Source organism: Miniopterus schreibersii (genome assembly GCF_964146895.1).
Source record: "Miniopterus schreibersii genome assembly, chromosome: 6".
NCBI classification, from domain to species: Eukaryota; Metazoa; Chordata; class Mammalia; order Chiroptera; family Miniopteridae; genus Miniopterus; species Miniopterus schreibersii.
In genome coordinates, this window is record NC_138107.1 from 11,468,909 (window position 1) to 11,484,060 (window position 15,152).

The window sequence follows — 15,152 nt, forward strand, 5'->3', positions numbered from 1 at the left end:
ACCACTCACTCTGAAAGGAGGAAACCTGAGACAGTGACCCTCCTCTTACCTGGCTGGAAATGATATCCCTTAAAAAAAAGCACATGTGTTTAAGCTCTTTTGGAGTATCGATACTATTATGATGGCAAAGTGAAAACCATCCCTGAGGAGAGCCTGAGGGACATGGCATAATTAAGAACTTGGACTGGGGGCTGGATTATTTTTCAGAAAGCTTAATAATTCAAGGGGCTCGGGGGTCTCAGCTCTGTCTTTTCTGCAAAGTCAGAGAGCTGAGGGCTCCTCTCCATCAGCAGAGAGGGGCTGGGTGGGCAAACACCCTTCCTGATGGGGACACGGGTTTTGGAGTCAAGAGGTGGGCTTGCTAGTCAAGGCAGCAAGCTGGCATGAGGCTTTCTATCTTAGGGGGATGAAGTTACAGACTTTTGGGACAGAGGGAGACAGACAAGGCCAGCTATTAAACAAGTCACCAGTTAGGAGAAGGGATGATTAGAAGGGTGGTCTGGGCAGGACTGTCTGATGCCTGCGGGGATCTCACTGGCCAAAGGAGGGAATGTGTTTCAAGCCAGGAAGGCCAGCGTGAAGTCAGAAGAAACCACTGAAGCCCTTGCCTGTAGTAAACACTCTGAGAATTTTACTAGACCTTGAGGCCAAACCAAAGGCTTCTAGATTGGGCTATAAATTGAGTACTTCAGTCCATGTAAATTGCCATCTGCAGTGGGTTGAAGGGAGGAAGGAAGGATGGGGGAGGCAGCATTGACATTATGGAAAGATCTAAGGCTTTGCAGCCAGACTTACTGTGTGACCCTGGGCAAGTTACTTAACCCCTCTGAGCCTGGTCCTTTCATTTGTAAAATAGGCATAATATCTACCTTGAGAGGCTGCAGTCAGGATTCCGTGAGAAATGCATGTGAAACCCCAACACAGTACCTGAAAACTGCAGATAATAACTGCAGTTTCCTTCCCCTTCCAAAAGCTGGGCTTCCGCATCAATCATTGTGTGTCTAGAGCTGTGCTGTCCAGTAGCAGCCCCATATGCCTCTAAAGCACTTAAAAGTGGCTGGTCCGACCCGACTTATGGCACAAATGTAAAACACACAGAACTTTGTACCAAAAAAGTTAAATATCTTATTAATAAATTTTATAGTGACTATGTGTTGAAATGATAGTATTTTGGATATATTCAGTTAGATAAAATATATTATTAAAATTCATTTCTCCTGTTTCTTAAACTTGATTTGATGTGGCTCCTGGAAAATGTGAAATGGCACCGTGACTCACACGTTGTTGGACGGTGCTGACCTAGATACTAGACGGAAAGAGTGTTGGGAACTGTGCTCCGGAGGCTCATTTGTGTCTACACTTCGGGTTTGTGCTTTGCGCTGCTGTACTGCTTCCCCAGTAAAAGGCCCTTTTGGAGAAAGTGCCATCAGGGCTCCACCAAAATAGGTGGGCGGTCTGAGTGCGCCCCTAGTGGCGAGGCTGGTGGTGCCCACAGGCAGGGGCAGGAGGCAGGCGGCATGAGAGAATCCAGGTGCCAGGTGGGACGGGCAGGGTGGCGGGGGGTGGTCGAGTGTTTTCGCCTGGGGCTCCACTCCCGACCCCTCTTTTGCTCTTTGCTCCAGAGGGCGGCCTCATTGTCTGATTTCAGAAAGTTTCCATCTCCTACGTGACCTTGGCAGGAAGCCGGCTCCCGCCAGGCAGGAGCAAACGCAGGCCTGAGGGCCGTGGGCCTCGCGGCCACCTTGAGGACCGCAGGGTTCCAGAGAAACGAACAGCAGGCATTTACAGACACGAGAACGTTCTTTTTTTCTCTCTCCCAGGAAGGGCGGTTGGTCATTGTTTTGAAAACTGTACATTTTACTGTACATATTTTAGCAAAGGAGACGATTGGCATTTATATTCTGACCACAGGAACGATGTTTTCCAAAACCCCAAGTCAGAAACATGACAAACACAGGGCGAGTACATATCACGGCACGACGGAGCTCGGAGCCGCAGACGGGCACAGACGTTGGCTCCCACCTCCCGATGCCCTCCGCTTCCCCCGGGGTGTCTGCGCCCAAAGGCCAAAGCAAGGTGCCCGCTTCCTCAATGGCTGCGTCTCGAAAGGCTGAGTGAGAAAGGGGCAGGGGGCAAGGAGAGGAGGGAAACGGGCGGGGGAGAGGGAGGCAGGAGAGCTTTCAAGCCACCCAGTTCTGCTGGTGCCACCGTGGCTGGGGAAGGCGTGGGCTCTGGCACTGGGATGGCCCGGGAAATTACCTGGTGGCCTCAGGAAGAGACTGGTCTGTTAATGACCTTGTCAGGACCAGGAAGGGACTGAGGAAGGCAGAGTCCCAGGAAGAAAAAGAATGAAAGCAGGAGGGGGAGGGAAGGTGAGGGGAGAGGAGAGGGAGGGAGGGAGGAGGGGATGGAAGGGCGGAGGCATGGGATTCGGAGGCTCCTGGCTGGAGCCAGAGGCCATCCTGCTTTCTGCTCCCTGCCCTCTCCTGTGCCATGTGGGTCGGGGTGGGGGCCACCAGCTCAGCTCCAGGTCTGAGTCGTCAGAGCTCTCCAGCCCTAGATGGACTCACCCTCACCCGTATGCTTTGTGTGCTGTGTGGTTGGCAGTCAGAGAACGGAGAGGGGCTAGGGATGGGTGGCGGGGGCTTGGGGGGGGAAGGAATGAGTTGGGGGACCAAGTGAGAGGTAGTGTGTTGGCAATGAGGAGAGACCTGGGACAGACAGGCTGGGAGAGACAGAGACGTGGGGCAAGTCCTTCAGCTGCTCCTAGAGCAGTCCCTCCCTGGCCACGTCTTTGGTCCCCTCTCGGCACTCTGGGAGGGTGGGGTTAATCCCACGTAGAAGTGAGCCCATTGCCCCTCGCATCGCCATCACGCCACTTCCACGGATGGGTCCTCCTCACAGATGGTGTCCATGGGAGGTGCCCCCTCCCACCCTGAGCCAGCTTCTTCAGGACAAAGGACAGACTTGGGACATAGAAACGCCCTAGCCAAGGTGTAGACCAGGGAACAGATCCACCACCACCACCACCACCCCCCCCCCCCCCGGAGGTAGGTGGCCTTGGCCTGTGCCCTGACTAAGGTCACTAACTCACTGTGTGAACTCAGGCAAGTCCCTTATACTCTGGGGGCTGGGAGAGGGTTGAGGATGGGATAATTGCAAACACCTCTTCAAGCTTCAGCACTAGATACTGAAAAGGTCCAGCTTCCCCGCCACAGCCCCTCGGGCTCCGTCCTGTGCGCAGCGGGAAGGAGAGGGGCTGCGCTGCCAGCTTGTGCTGCTGGTACCGCCAAGCTGGAAACCCTAACCTTTAAGTCGTGAGAGTTCATTTGTCCTCAGGACTGGAATGGAATAGAAGATCTGGCACAATCCCAGTATTTTGTGAATTAGGAGGCTGAAGTCAAAGAGAGGAAAGCCCCCCCGCCCCCAATGTTTCCAGCTGTTTTATTGGTGGTGGCTCTGGAACCTTAACTCGGAGCTCTGGACCTGAAGTCCAGTGCTCCTGTGCCAGCCCACCCTGCTTTCCTTACAAAGTTTTCTTGGCCCACTACCTGCTCATCTGGACTTTCTGTCCCAGCTTCCCCCCAAAAGAGGCAAAAATCCTAAATGAACTCCAAGAACTAACATCCCTCACACCCTGTGCCTTGGAAAGCCCAGCTCCCTCTCCTGCATGAGGAGTCCTGGAAGTCACCCTCTGGTTTAAGCTGATGTGAAAGATGTCGACAGTCACGACTGAGAAGCAGAGGAAGCTGGGTCAGGTATGGGGATCACTCTAACCTCCTAAGTGTGGGGACCGTTGTGAAAAATGAAGAGTCTCAACAGGGGACCCCACAGTCTTCCTCCAGACAAGTGTGGAACCAGAATCTGCCCCTTCTTTCCTCCACTGGCAATGACCACCGCTGCCAGGGCCATGGGAACCTATTTCAGACGTGTAGCAAACTCTCGGTTATCTGTGTGAGTGAGGAGGAGGCATTGGGAAGTGGAAGAAATTAGTTAAGAAACAAAAACCACACGGGAACCTTAAGCGATCCAAAGCCACTTGCTCATACACTGCATTTGTGATGAGAAAGGCGAGAGTCCACTTTTCCAAACACTCCGGGCCCAGTCCACACTTGGCGATGGAGCCTGCTTTCCCTGAGCACACCCTGGCTGGGCAGGGGACAGGCCTGGGGAGGTGTTGGGGGGGGGGTGTGGACAGAGAGACTGAACTGTCCCTGGATGTAAACATAACCATGGAAACCCCACAAAGACTCACCAGGAAAGCTTCCTTCCCCTCTTCCGCCTGCAAGAGCAGGAGGGAGGACACCCACCCCGAGCCTACACGGTGCTCTCCATCACCCATTCGGAGCTGCCGAAAGTCCCCCGGGCCCCCACCAGGTCACTCTCCTCAAAGGGCAAGAGCATGCCATTGACAGAGAGGCTGCGCTTCGTCCAGATGTTCGAGACCCTGCGGGGGGGGCTGTAGCCACCTGGCCCGACCCCTCCTGCTGCCACAGCTGCAGCTGCGAAGTCCCCCATGTCGAAGGAATGGAAGGAATGGCTGCGCTTGGCCTTGCCCTCCAGGGGCAAGGGGAGCAGGCTCCTGGCCCGGGCCGCAGGTGGTCCCAGCAGCGGCTCTCGGTCCGAGTGGTGGCCCCTGGCCGAAGTCCCAGACTCCCTCCCGCCCGGAGTCCTGGAGTCCAGCAGCTCCTCCTTTCTCTGACTCTTGAGGTCCAGGGAGGCAAAGGCCCCCATCAGGCGGTCAAGGTTGGGCTTGGGGCGTGGGGCTGGGGGCGGGAGCCTCCAGGGGCCCCGTCCCAGTCCCAGTGCGGCCGTCTCCCCACTGCCCAGGGAGCTGGAGGAGGAAGAGTCGCTGCCTCGGGCCAGGCCGGGGCTGAACTGGGCCAGCTCGCTGCGGACCACCACCTTGGGCGGCGCCGGCGCGGGGGCCCCGCTGGGCACGCTGCCCGCAGAGGGCGGCTGGGCCCCGTTGGTCTGCGAGTGCACGTTGCTGACCGCGGTGGCCCCCATCTTGGCGGGGGCCTCGTGGTTGCAGACCTTGTAGCGCACCATGAGGATGACGACAAAGACCAGCAGCGTGGCCACGATGATGCCGCCGATGACCAGGATCATGGTGCCGCCCAGGAGCTGGCTGTGCATCGACTGGCACTGCGGGTAGTCGGCCTTGGTGAAGAACTGGGCACAGCCCACGATGTTGGTGGCCGTGAGTGTCGTGGCCGTGTCGTCCCACATGGCCAGCACGCACAGGTCATAGCCGGTCCCTGACACCAGGTTGTTGACCACAAAGGCCTTGTTGGAAGCCGGGATCATCCTAGGGTGGGTGGGGGCAGACACGGGGGAGGCATGGGGAAGGACAGCCGAGCGGTGGGGACAGAGGCAGAGAGAGAGAGGGAGTGACAGACGCAGGACAGATGGAGAAGTGGGGGCGGCGAGAGAGAAATGGGCGCAGGGACGCAGTAGGAGGCAGGGCAGGAGAGAGGACAGGTGAAGGGACGGAAGGGGCGAGGTGGAGACGGAGAGGAGGGGGGGCAGTGAGAGAAGTGGAAGGGACAGCAGGTGACGGGAACAGGGTGTAGGAAACAGTGAAGGAGTCGGAGAGATGCGAGGGGAGGCCCCAGGTAAGAAAACAGAGAAAGACAGGTGCGAGTGAAAAGGGAAGGGAGAGGGAGGGATTCCAGGGCAGGAGTGTCGGAGAGATGTACCCAGAGACGGCAGCGGCCAAGTGCGGGAAGCCACGCAGGAGAGGTGGGAATAAAGGCAGACGAGTTGGAAGTAGAGACAGGAAAGCAGTTTAGAGACGGAGGTACAGAGAAAAAAGGAGAGAGACCCAGCAGAGATGAGAGAGGAAGCACAGGGAGGGGCAGAGGGGGAGACAGAGGGGCAGAGAGGTTAAAGGCCTGGAGCAGCAGCAGAAATTAAACAAAGGGAAGCCCCAGCCCCCAGCCCGGCCCCACTCCTGCCAAGTCTGCTACAAATATTCCCAGAGTGTCTGGGGCCGGAGGTGTGAGAGTCGGGTTGGCCTTGGCCCTGGTGCAGCCCACCGGAAAGCTCGGTCCCCGGTCCCCACCTTGTCCTGTCCTTGGAGGCTCAGCAACACTGATGGAGCCTCTTCTCTGGGTCCTGTGCTGTACTGAGCCACAGACAGGGTCCTAACTCCAGAAGCCAAGGCCATTCTCATCTCCAGATGGCTCTCAGGCCTAGGGAAGGGGAAGGTTTGCAGGGGGCAACTGGGGGCAGGGGGCAATGTCGAAGACTAGAGGGTGATTCTGCTTCCCAGAGGGAAGGACAGTTCCTCTGTCACAGCCATAGCAGGCCAGGCACATCCAGAGAGACCCGCAGAAAGAGTTGCCGTGGTCGGGGAGGCCGAGCTGGGTCCCTCCACCTTAGGGGAGGGTCTGATGAGTCCGTGGTCTCCCCATACTGGGCCCACCCACTGCAGCCTGGGCTGCTCCTGCCTGGGTCCTCGGGAAGCCTGGACGCCAACCCTGCTCTCTGAGGCCCTTGTCCAGGTATCACACCTCTCCCGTTTCCCGAGACGATGCCTGTGTCACCCCATAAATATTCCTGCAGAAGTATTCTCCTCTGCCTGAAGGTGCCATGTCCCTGTCTGCAGCCTTCCCCAGAGTCCCTGGCTCTCCAGGGACCCTCCATTCTCCTGCCTCCTACTCAAGGGCTTCATCAGCAGTCGTCAACCCCTCAAATCCAGAGCCAGGCAGCTTAATTGAGATCTCAGATATGAAATTCCAGATGCTGAGAAGGTCTAGCAGGGAAGTCCGTGTGGAGGAGCGGGGCCGACAGGCAGATATTGACATCCCGTCAGCGGGCAGCCTGGGAGCTCTGCCTCCCTCCTCGCGCTTCCAGCTGCTCTGCTGGGGAAGCCACGTGGAGGGACCTTTGTCCCCTGCTTCACCCCGACCCCACAGCTACAGTGTTTGGGGCTGAAGAGGCAGGCAGAGGAGGTGGCCGGATCCAGCAAGTGCCTACAGGCGAGCCCCTTAAGTCTACCTTTCCACTGTGCATTTCGGCAATCCTGTGAGAGGGGATCGTGCTCTCATGTCAGGGGAATGGAATGGCGGAGACTCAGAGAGGCTAAGTGACTTGCACAAGGTCACACAGCTGGGCTGCTAGGATGGGGTAGTTGGGACCTTAGCACTGGTTTCTAAGCCCATAGCCCAGGCTTGTTCCTCACCAAGTGACAAACACAGGGCATTTTTCTCAACTCAGTGAAAAGCCACCCTGGCCTGGGGCCAGTTACTCCTCCCCCGGAATAACTCTCAGAGACCCCTGTGCCTCATACTCCTCCACTAGCAGGGTGTCTGGCCTGGGGGACCATCACTGGGCAGAGCCCCAGGACCCCTCTGTGGCCAGTGCTACTGGTCCACTTCCTTCCCCTCGGTAGCACCCAGAACAGTGACGATAGTAAGAGCAAACAGCAAGGGGCAGCTGTGTGCCAGGCTGTGTTGGGGGCCCAGTGCCTGCCAGCTCACTTAGTCCTGCAGCAACTTTCTTTTTCTTTTTTTTTTTAAATATCTCTTTATTGATTTCAGAGAGAGGACAGGAGAGGGAGAGAGAGAGACAGAAACATCAATGATGAGAGAGTCATTGATCGAACCCACAACCCAGGCATGTGCCCTGACCAGGAATCGAACTCCGATCGCCTGGATCCCAGGTCGACACTCAACCGCTGAGGCACGCCCAGCCGGGCAGCAACTTTCTGAGTGACCTCTGGTATGCTCCTCCTCCTACAGATGGGGACACAGACTCCAGAGGTAGAAAGCAAACTAACTGGCAGAGCCCGGATTCAAGCCCAGGCAGGCGGCTCCTGTCCACGGTATCCCTGCACTCTGCACCCCCCCCCCCCGGGGGCAGACCCATTTGGGGATTGGGGACAGGGGATGGGCTGGCTTGTTTACTGGACACCTGCTATGTGACAAGGGTTTCCACATTCCATACTGCATCTACTGGTCACAACAACTGCAAGACACGGGAGGTGAACGAGGGGCCCAGAAATCATCCCAGTGTTTACACTGTCTCCTCCCAGGAAGCAGGACCTACTACTACTACTAAAGAGGAGTAGTTAACACTGAGGCCTCGCTTTATGCCAGTCACTGTTCTAAGGTCTTTCAGAGGATCAATACCCATTCAATCTTCCCAACAATTGTTGAGGAGGTTGTTACTGTTACTCTCATCTCCACTTTATGGATAAAGAACCTGAGACAGAAAGACTAAGCCGTCTGCTCCGTGGTGCCCCAGAGCCTGTGCTCCTGACCCCTGTGCCACACAGTCTGCCCTGTCTTCCTGCCCTCCACAGGTGACTTTGCCTGAGACCTTGCTTGACCTCTCTCCCCCACTTGTTTCCCCAGTAAGGGAAACAGATGGTGGTGTAAGAGGGTGAACCTGATCCTTGGCCCCAGGGGTGAAGAGTCAGGCTTGGAAAAGCCTTGCACAAGAATTGGCCTCAGAGGAAAGCAGCTTCTGGTGTGTGTGTGTGTGTGTGTGTGTGTGTGTACACGTGTGTGAGTGTGTCTGTGAGTGTGTGTCTGTGTGTTTGAGTGTCTGTGTGTACTTACAGGAGAGGGGCAGCCAGGTGCCTCAAAACAGTCTGTGGCAGTCAAGTTTGCCTTTACCAGTAACGTCACTAATCGGTGCTCAGCACGTGCTAGCCCTGTGCTTGGACGTTTCCCTGCTTCCATCTCCTGGCATGCCCGAGGTTACCCTCATTCCCGTTGAGGGGAGGAGTAAGCTAAGCAGTTTTCCTCTCTGTGGGGCCCTGTGGAGCCCACACCAGCTCTGGACCCTCTGAATTCAGAGCCCACACTCTTAGAAGCAAGACTGCTCCCTGTTCCAGGCAGCAGAAAGGACAAACTGTGTGAGAAAGTCATGTGAAACGGGCACTATTCAAACTCTAGGGACAGAACCTAACTCATCTCCTGCCCACATGGCCCTGCCCCTCCCTCAGGATCCCCAGCTCTACCAACCACTGATCCTCCAGGCCAGTCTGGGAGCCTGGCTCCCACCCTCATTCCCACCCACCTCCCACCTCCGCACTCACACTTCTGCTCAGGCCTCGCCGTCTCTGGTCTGGATGAAGGCAGCAGCCTCCAAATGGGCTTTCCACCTCTGGGCGTGCTCAGCACCATCACCTCCAGAGAGCTGCATCTAAAGCAGAGCTCCGGCTGTGCCCCTCACCCACTAAAACCCTCTCCAAGGGCTGCCCGTGACCTCTAAGGCACAGCCAAGCTCCTGAACGGGGCTCCCAAGCCTGGCTCCCCATCACGCTCTCGGCCTTCCACCCCCACGCCTGCTAACACTGTGCACATTCTTTAGGGAAACACTTCGGAATCTCTCAGGCTTTTCAGGGCAGAAGATAGACTCACAGGGGGATAATCAGACCTTACTCATAAAATGACTCATTACAAAGGGACAGACGGGGATGGGGGACCACAGGGAACGTGCAATAACTCAGGGTTGGTAGCAGCCAAGCGGTGCCCCTCTCTAGGCCTGAGCACCCCAGGGAGGTGACCAAACCCAGGCAGGAGGGAGAATTCTGCAGGCCCGCCTGACGCAGAGTGCAGCCCACAGCCGGATGCCGGGCCCCGAGCTGTCAATTCCTGGTTCATGATCAGACAGCGCAGAAATGGGGAGTAAGCAGTAAGAATGTTTCATGGTGATTTGGCACAGATTGTGACGTCCAAGTGCATGTCATTTTCCTGATCATTTATTTCTATTATATTCTTACCGAAGCATCGGCCCACACAGGATGGGAGGGAAGCATCGGCCCACACAGGATGGGAGGAAAGCAGCTCCAGCCCTTCACCGTGAAAGCCTGAGAAGCACTGACCTAGGCAGGGTTTCTCAGCCTTGGCGCTGTTAATACCTTGGGCTGAATAATTCTTTGTTCGGGGAGCTGTCCTGTGCCCTGCAGAATGTTTCACATCACCCTGACTCCTACCCGCCAGATGCCAGTAGCATCTCCAGTTGTGACAACCAAAGATGTCTCCAGACACTGCCAGATGTCCTCTGGGGACAGAATCACCCCCTGCTGAGACACATTGGCCTAGAATAGGTAGATGAGGCAGCCAGGAGCAATCCTAAAGCATGGGAACCAGGCGAGTAAGCACCCTAACCTCACTCTCTTCTCTTCTCTTCCCTCCGCCCACTCTTCTGCCACTTCTCCCCATGGCTGAACCCAGCCAGAAGCCAGTGTTCATGGGCACATACTGCTCAGCTTTCCAGGGCACACGGCGGGGTGGAGGAGGGGAGCGGATGGAGAGGCAGATGGCCACATCTGGCACAAACCCCCGTCACATCCTCTTGGTGAAAGACGCGTCCTCAAATTATGAGAGGTTTTTCTCTCTGTCACACAGACTAGTGACATTTCTGTTAGCGGAAAACATGAATTGCTATTTCAAGTTAAGTTGCTCCAATGTGTTAAATTTAATTAAACTCGCACGCTCTAAACACAATTTAAAATTGCAACCCCAAGCATTTACCCAGGGAAAACAACACGAGCGTGAGAGGCTGCTTCTGAGTGGTTTTTCTTTTTTTCCCCTATCAATGTTCACTTGGAGTTTGTCCCTTCAATTTAACACCAGGAAACACATCTACAGATGACATCTGCAGCTGATACCAGGGGTTTAAGAAGAAATCACAGCTTACTGGCCATTCTACGGTTTGCTCGCAGGCACGTCTTCCCTTTCACCTGCCCCTCGGCCTGCTAAGGGCCTGCATTTCCCGGGCTCCCTTGCCTATGCCCAGGCCTTCTTGCCCTCGGGCTCCCAGGGAGAGCTGGCCGATGGAAGCACTGGGGGAAGACTGGAGGGTCCGAGGAGGGGAGAAGTCAGTATTTCTTCATCTTTTTCTGCTTTTCCCTGTTGGCTCCGGAGGCTCCTCTATGACCCGAGTTTCCAGGGTTCTAGCTCCTGCCATCTCCTCCATCCGTGGGCAGCAGTGGGTGGGTGGTAGTGGCTTTGGGCTGTCGCTAATGTCCCCCTGGTCGACCCCTCAGCAATGCCATCACCCATGTAATCCGACCCCTGCACTGAATTCCCTCTTAGATGTAGAGTGCTTCTCTTTTTCCCGACTGCATCGCATCCTGAGTGACACAGGGAGATAACCTTTACGTGACAAGACTGTTCTACCCATTAGTTTATCGCCTTCTCCTCACACTGTGGGAAAGGCTGTCATTACTTCATGTCAGCAGCGGTGCACCTTGGCCTAACCTACAGGACCCCCAGCCTTAGGGAGCACTTAGACACTCCCTCTGAGTCTCTGTGTCACTCCCCAGACAAGCCACCTTGGAGGCTTTGCATGTAGCAGCCCCTCTTCCTGGAAGCCTCTGATCTCTTCCTCCACCTGGTGACCTCACCCATCCTTTCAGGCCGACCCCACCCAGACCTGCTCCTGCTCCCTCCTCCCACAGCCCTGGGTGCACCCTCAGGGGGAGCCCTGTGCCTCCCCTGGGTCCGTGTCATTCATCTTCGTATCTCCGCTGCCAACCGTAATGCCTTACTCAGAGTCTCTGCTGGGTAAATATTTGCCCTGTGGCTGAGCAGTGACTGAAATGCTTTGTTAACGTGAGGCCTATGTGAATGTAAGAGAGTCACTTTTCAATATGATGGCTGGCTGGCGGTGACGCAGACACCGGCTGGTGTGCGGAGGATTTTCCAGAGGGGCATTTTCCTATATCCTTGAGGCTCGCCGCAGGGACTCCTGATGATGTTTATGGATGTGATGTAGGTAAGTGTTTGGGGGGTGTGAGTGCAGCCATGTAGGTGAATGTGTGTGCCTGTGTGTGACACAGTGTGTAGGGGCATGGCTGTGTGTCTATCATTTGACAGCTGAGTGTGTGTCTGAGAAAGAGAGAAAGAGAGAGAGCATAGGTGTTCACATATATATGGTCCAGAAGGTTCTGATCCCAGGCTGCGTTAGTCACTGCTCTGCCCCTCTCCCGCCCAGTCCCCTAACCACCCCTGCCCCTGCGAGGCTCCCACATGCCTCCCAACACTTCTGATGTGACTCCCATGTGACCTCAGGTTTAGAGACCCCTGCAGGCCAACTCTGCTCCTCCCTAATTGCTACTATTAAACTCATTTGGGGCATCCAGAAATGGGAACGTGAGAGTTTAAGGGGTCTCCACTCAAAGCCTGCGAGCTGACTGCTGAAGTCCGCTCTCCCCTCTCCCGGGCTCCCTCTAGGCTGCATTCCCCAGGCTCCCTTACAGATAGGGTTGTCCAAGTGGTAACTTCTGGCAAAAGGAATGTGGTGGCCACAGTGGGTGCGACCTCTGGGCCAGGCTTCGAAGAGAGGGAGCTCCTGCCCCACACTCTCCCTCCCTTCTGCGGGCTGCACCCTGGGTGTGGGGACCCTCCTTGACCACGCAGATGACTGCGAGGCTGGGGGTGCTGGGAACCAGGTGCCCGAGTCTGCAGGTGAGGAGGCTTCCTGACTAACCGCTGTACCCCCTGGACCCAGGAGGGCCAGGAATCAAATTCTGTTGTGTTTCAGCCTTTATGCGTGTGCAACAGTAATTAGCCTCTTCTGACTGATACAGGCCCTGCAGATAAGATGAGGTGAACCCGAGGAGTTTGTTACATGTAGATGTGTGACAGATAAGAGCAGGTGAGTGTGTATTTGTGTAGGAAATTGGTGTCTACACAGGAAATGCAGCTCTTGCTCCCTGGAGTTGTCAGCAAACATCACCTCTTTAATCTCCAGCCTCCACCCCCTCAGCTGCACCAGCACCACCACTTTTGGGGTGCTCTCCCCTCTCCCTCCCCCATCAGTGCTGCACCACAGCTGCCTGCTGGCCCCAGCACTAATTTAGAGAAGGCCCATCAAGCTTCCCCAGTCCACTTCCCTGGCTCTGCACCCTCATTACTGACTCTTCACAGAATCTCCGGCCTGCCAACCTCTCCGGCCCCATGCAAAACCTCAGGGAGCATGAAAGGGCCTCGTTAAACCCAGGCAGGCGGCAGGCTCCCCAGCCCCTCCCGCTTCCTGCAAGCCCCACAGGGGCCGCTTGCTTCCCCGCGCAGACTGCAGGAGTGGTGCAGATCCGGCTGTTCTATCTTGCACAGTTTATTAACCACTTACCGTGTGCTGAGCACTGACAGGCAGGTCTCTTTGCTTCTGCACACTGACTCTGTGAGGTAGGAATAACTCTCCCACATTACAGATGGAGAAACTGAGGCTCAGGCAGGTGAGGCGCCTGCTCCAGTTCACACAGCTGGAAAGAGGCTGAGCCAGCGTTGAAAGCCAGGCCCGCCAGGCCCTCCAGGCCCGCCAAGCCGCGGAGCCTGGGCCTCCCGAGACTGTATTGCTTGAACTGGACTGAGCAGAATCTGATTTTAGCAGGAAGCAAGTCTTAGTTAGGCTACTGTTTGATAGCAACTACAAATATTTATCTTGCTGTGATGACAGCTAACATTTATTGAGCTCTTAATATATGTCAAACAGTTTTGAGTAATCTACATCTATCAACTAACTTAATCATCACTGCAGGTCTCTGAGGGAGTGGCCTCGCCCTGTCAGGAGCCACACTCAGCGTGGCAGGGATCCTGAGGCAGGGTGCCCAACGCCCTTCCCCACAGACCCCGGTCGGTGTCTGCAGGTGAGCTCCACCTGAGAGTTGGCTGTATTAAGGGGAGGGTGATGCTGAACCAAAGGAAACAGAACTCTGATGGTGGAAATCCAGGCCTCAAGGACTTGAGGCTGGCAAACCTAAACAAGCCAGACATTGGGAGACGTGGGCAGCTCCTGGATCCTGGCTGGGCCAGCAGGAAAACCTCGTGGCTTCCACACCCACAGCAGGATGTGTTTTCTGCCCCGTGTGAGTCCAGAGTCTCTCTCAGAGGACACGTAGCGGTGGTGTTAGTTAAGCCCAGGCTCAGCGATTGTGGATATCAGGTGCTGGAAGTTAGGCCACGGTGAGCCCCGCCCCAGCAGGCTGCCTCTGGGCTCATCTCCCAGAGTGAGGACTTACCTGGTGACAGGTGAGGATGTGACCTGAGGAGGCACCGTCTTGCCTTTGTTCCCTGACTCAGGATGGGTGGCAGATCCCGCCGCCAGGCAAGGGTTTGGGAAATCTCCAGCCCCTGTGTGTGGCTGAGACAACAGTGTGGCCCCTTCATGGAGAAGATAAAGCCAGGAGGTCAGAGCGTGAGTGCTGGTGCTGGATGGACAGGGTTCAAAACCCAGTACTGTCGCTCAATGGCTGTGTGACCTTGAGGAAGCCGCTTGACCTCTCTGTAAAGGGCCCGAGATGAGGCCTCCCTCACAAGCTTGCTATGAGGACGAATTGAGTCGGTCCCTATTATTTGAACCTTACGTGGCCCACAGTGAGAGCTCAGTGTGTGCTAGTGATCGTGAGGGAGGGAGTCACCTCGTCCCAATGAGGACAGAGAGGTGAGTCCAGCAGGCGTGAGGTTAAATTAGATACGACTAGCAAGGCAGGCACACAGGTGCCCAGCACAGCTCAGGGGCCCGCTGCCTGCGATCTGCCTCTATGTCTGGGCGCAGGCCACAGCCCCAGCCTCCCCTCCAGCCCAGGTGCTGGTGCCTGACTCACCAGGATGTCCCCTGGCTTTTCCCAGTTCTCCCCCTGCCATTTCCATTCACAGACCACAGGACACCTGGTTGAGAGGGCCCCCCAGTGCCTCTGTAACAGGCTCCCCTGGATGTCAGCACTCCACTTACTTCCAGGGACATGCCAGGCAGCCCCTCCCAGCTTCACACAGCCCCTAGTGGCTCATAATCCCAGCTCACATCGGGCTGTGCTGACAGCTGCTGCTTCCTCCAACCGGCCCCAACTCAACCCCATGGGAACCCCCAGAACAAGGTGTTTCTTTCTTGAACACATGTCGATGATTCCCAGACTCCGGCAGCTCTCTCAACCCGAGAGCCCCCCATTCTCCAGAGTTAGCACCTGCATCCCCCCCTGCCACTCCCGCGGGGCAGCTCCCAGCCTGTATCCGGCTGCTCCCCTCCGGCCACACAGCGGTGTGTTTGGCCTTCCTGGGGAGGTCTGAGCACAGAGAACTGAGTCAGACTCTGCGTTCCCCCAAGCAGACACCACACTTCTGCTGAGGCCCCACCGGAGCTGTATCTGCACCTGTCGGTGGCCGGAGCAGGCTGTCCATGGACAGGCCCCG

General features: G+C 56.2%; 1 protein-coding gene across 1 annotated transcript in view; it reads right to left on the reverse strand.

Annotated features, from left to right (window-relative positions):
• Positions 1-1,814: 1,814 nt before the first annotated feature.
• LRFN2 (leucine rich repeat and fibronectin type III domain containing 2) overlaps positions 1,815-15,152 on the reverse strand; it is a 180,451-nt gene continuing 167,113 nt past the window's right edge. The window contains exon 3 of the mRNA XM_081140415.1: positions 1,815-5,311. Coding sequence (XP_080996541.1) covers positions 4,318-5,311 — 994 coding nt within the window. The 3' untranslated portion in view covers positions 1,815-4,317. The remainder of the gene's footprint in view (positions 5,312-15,152) is intronic.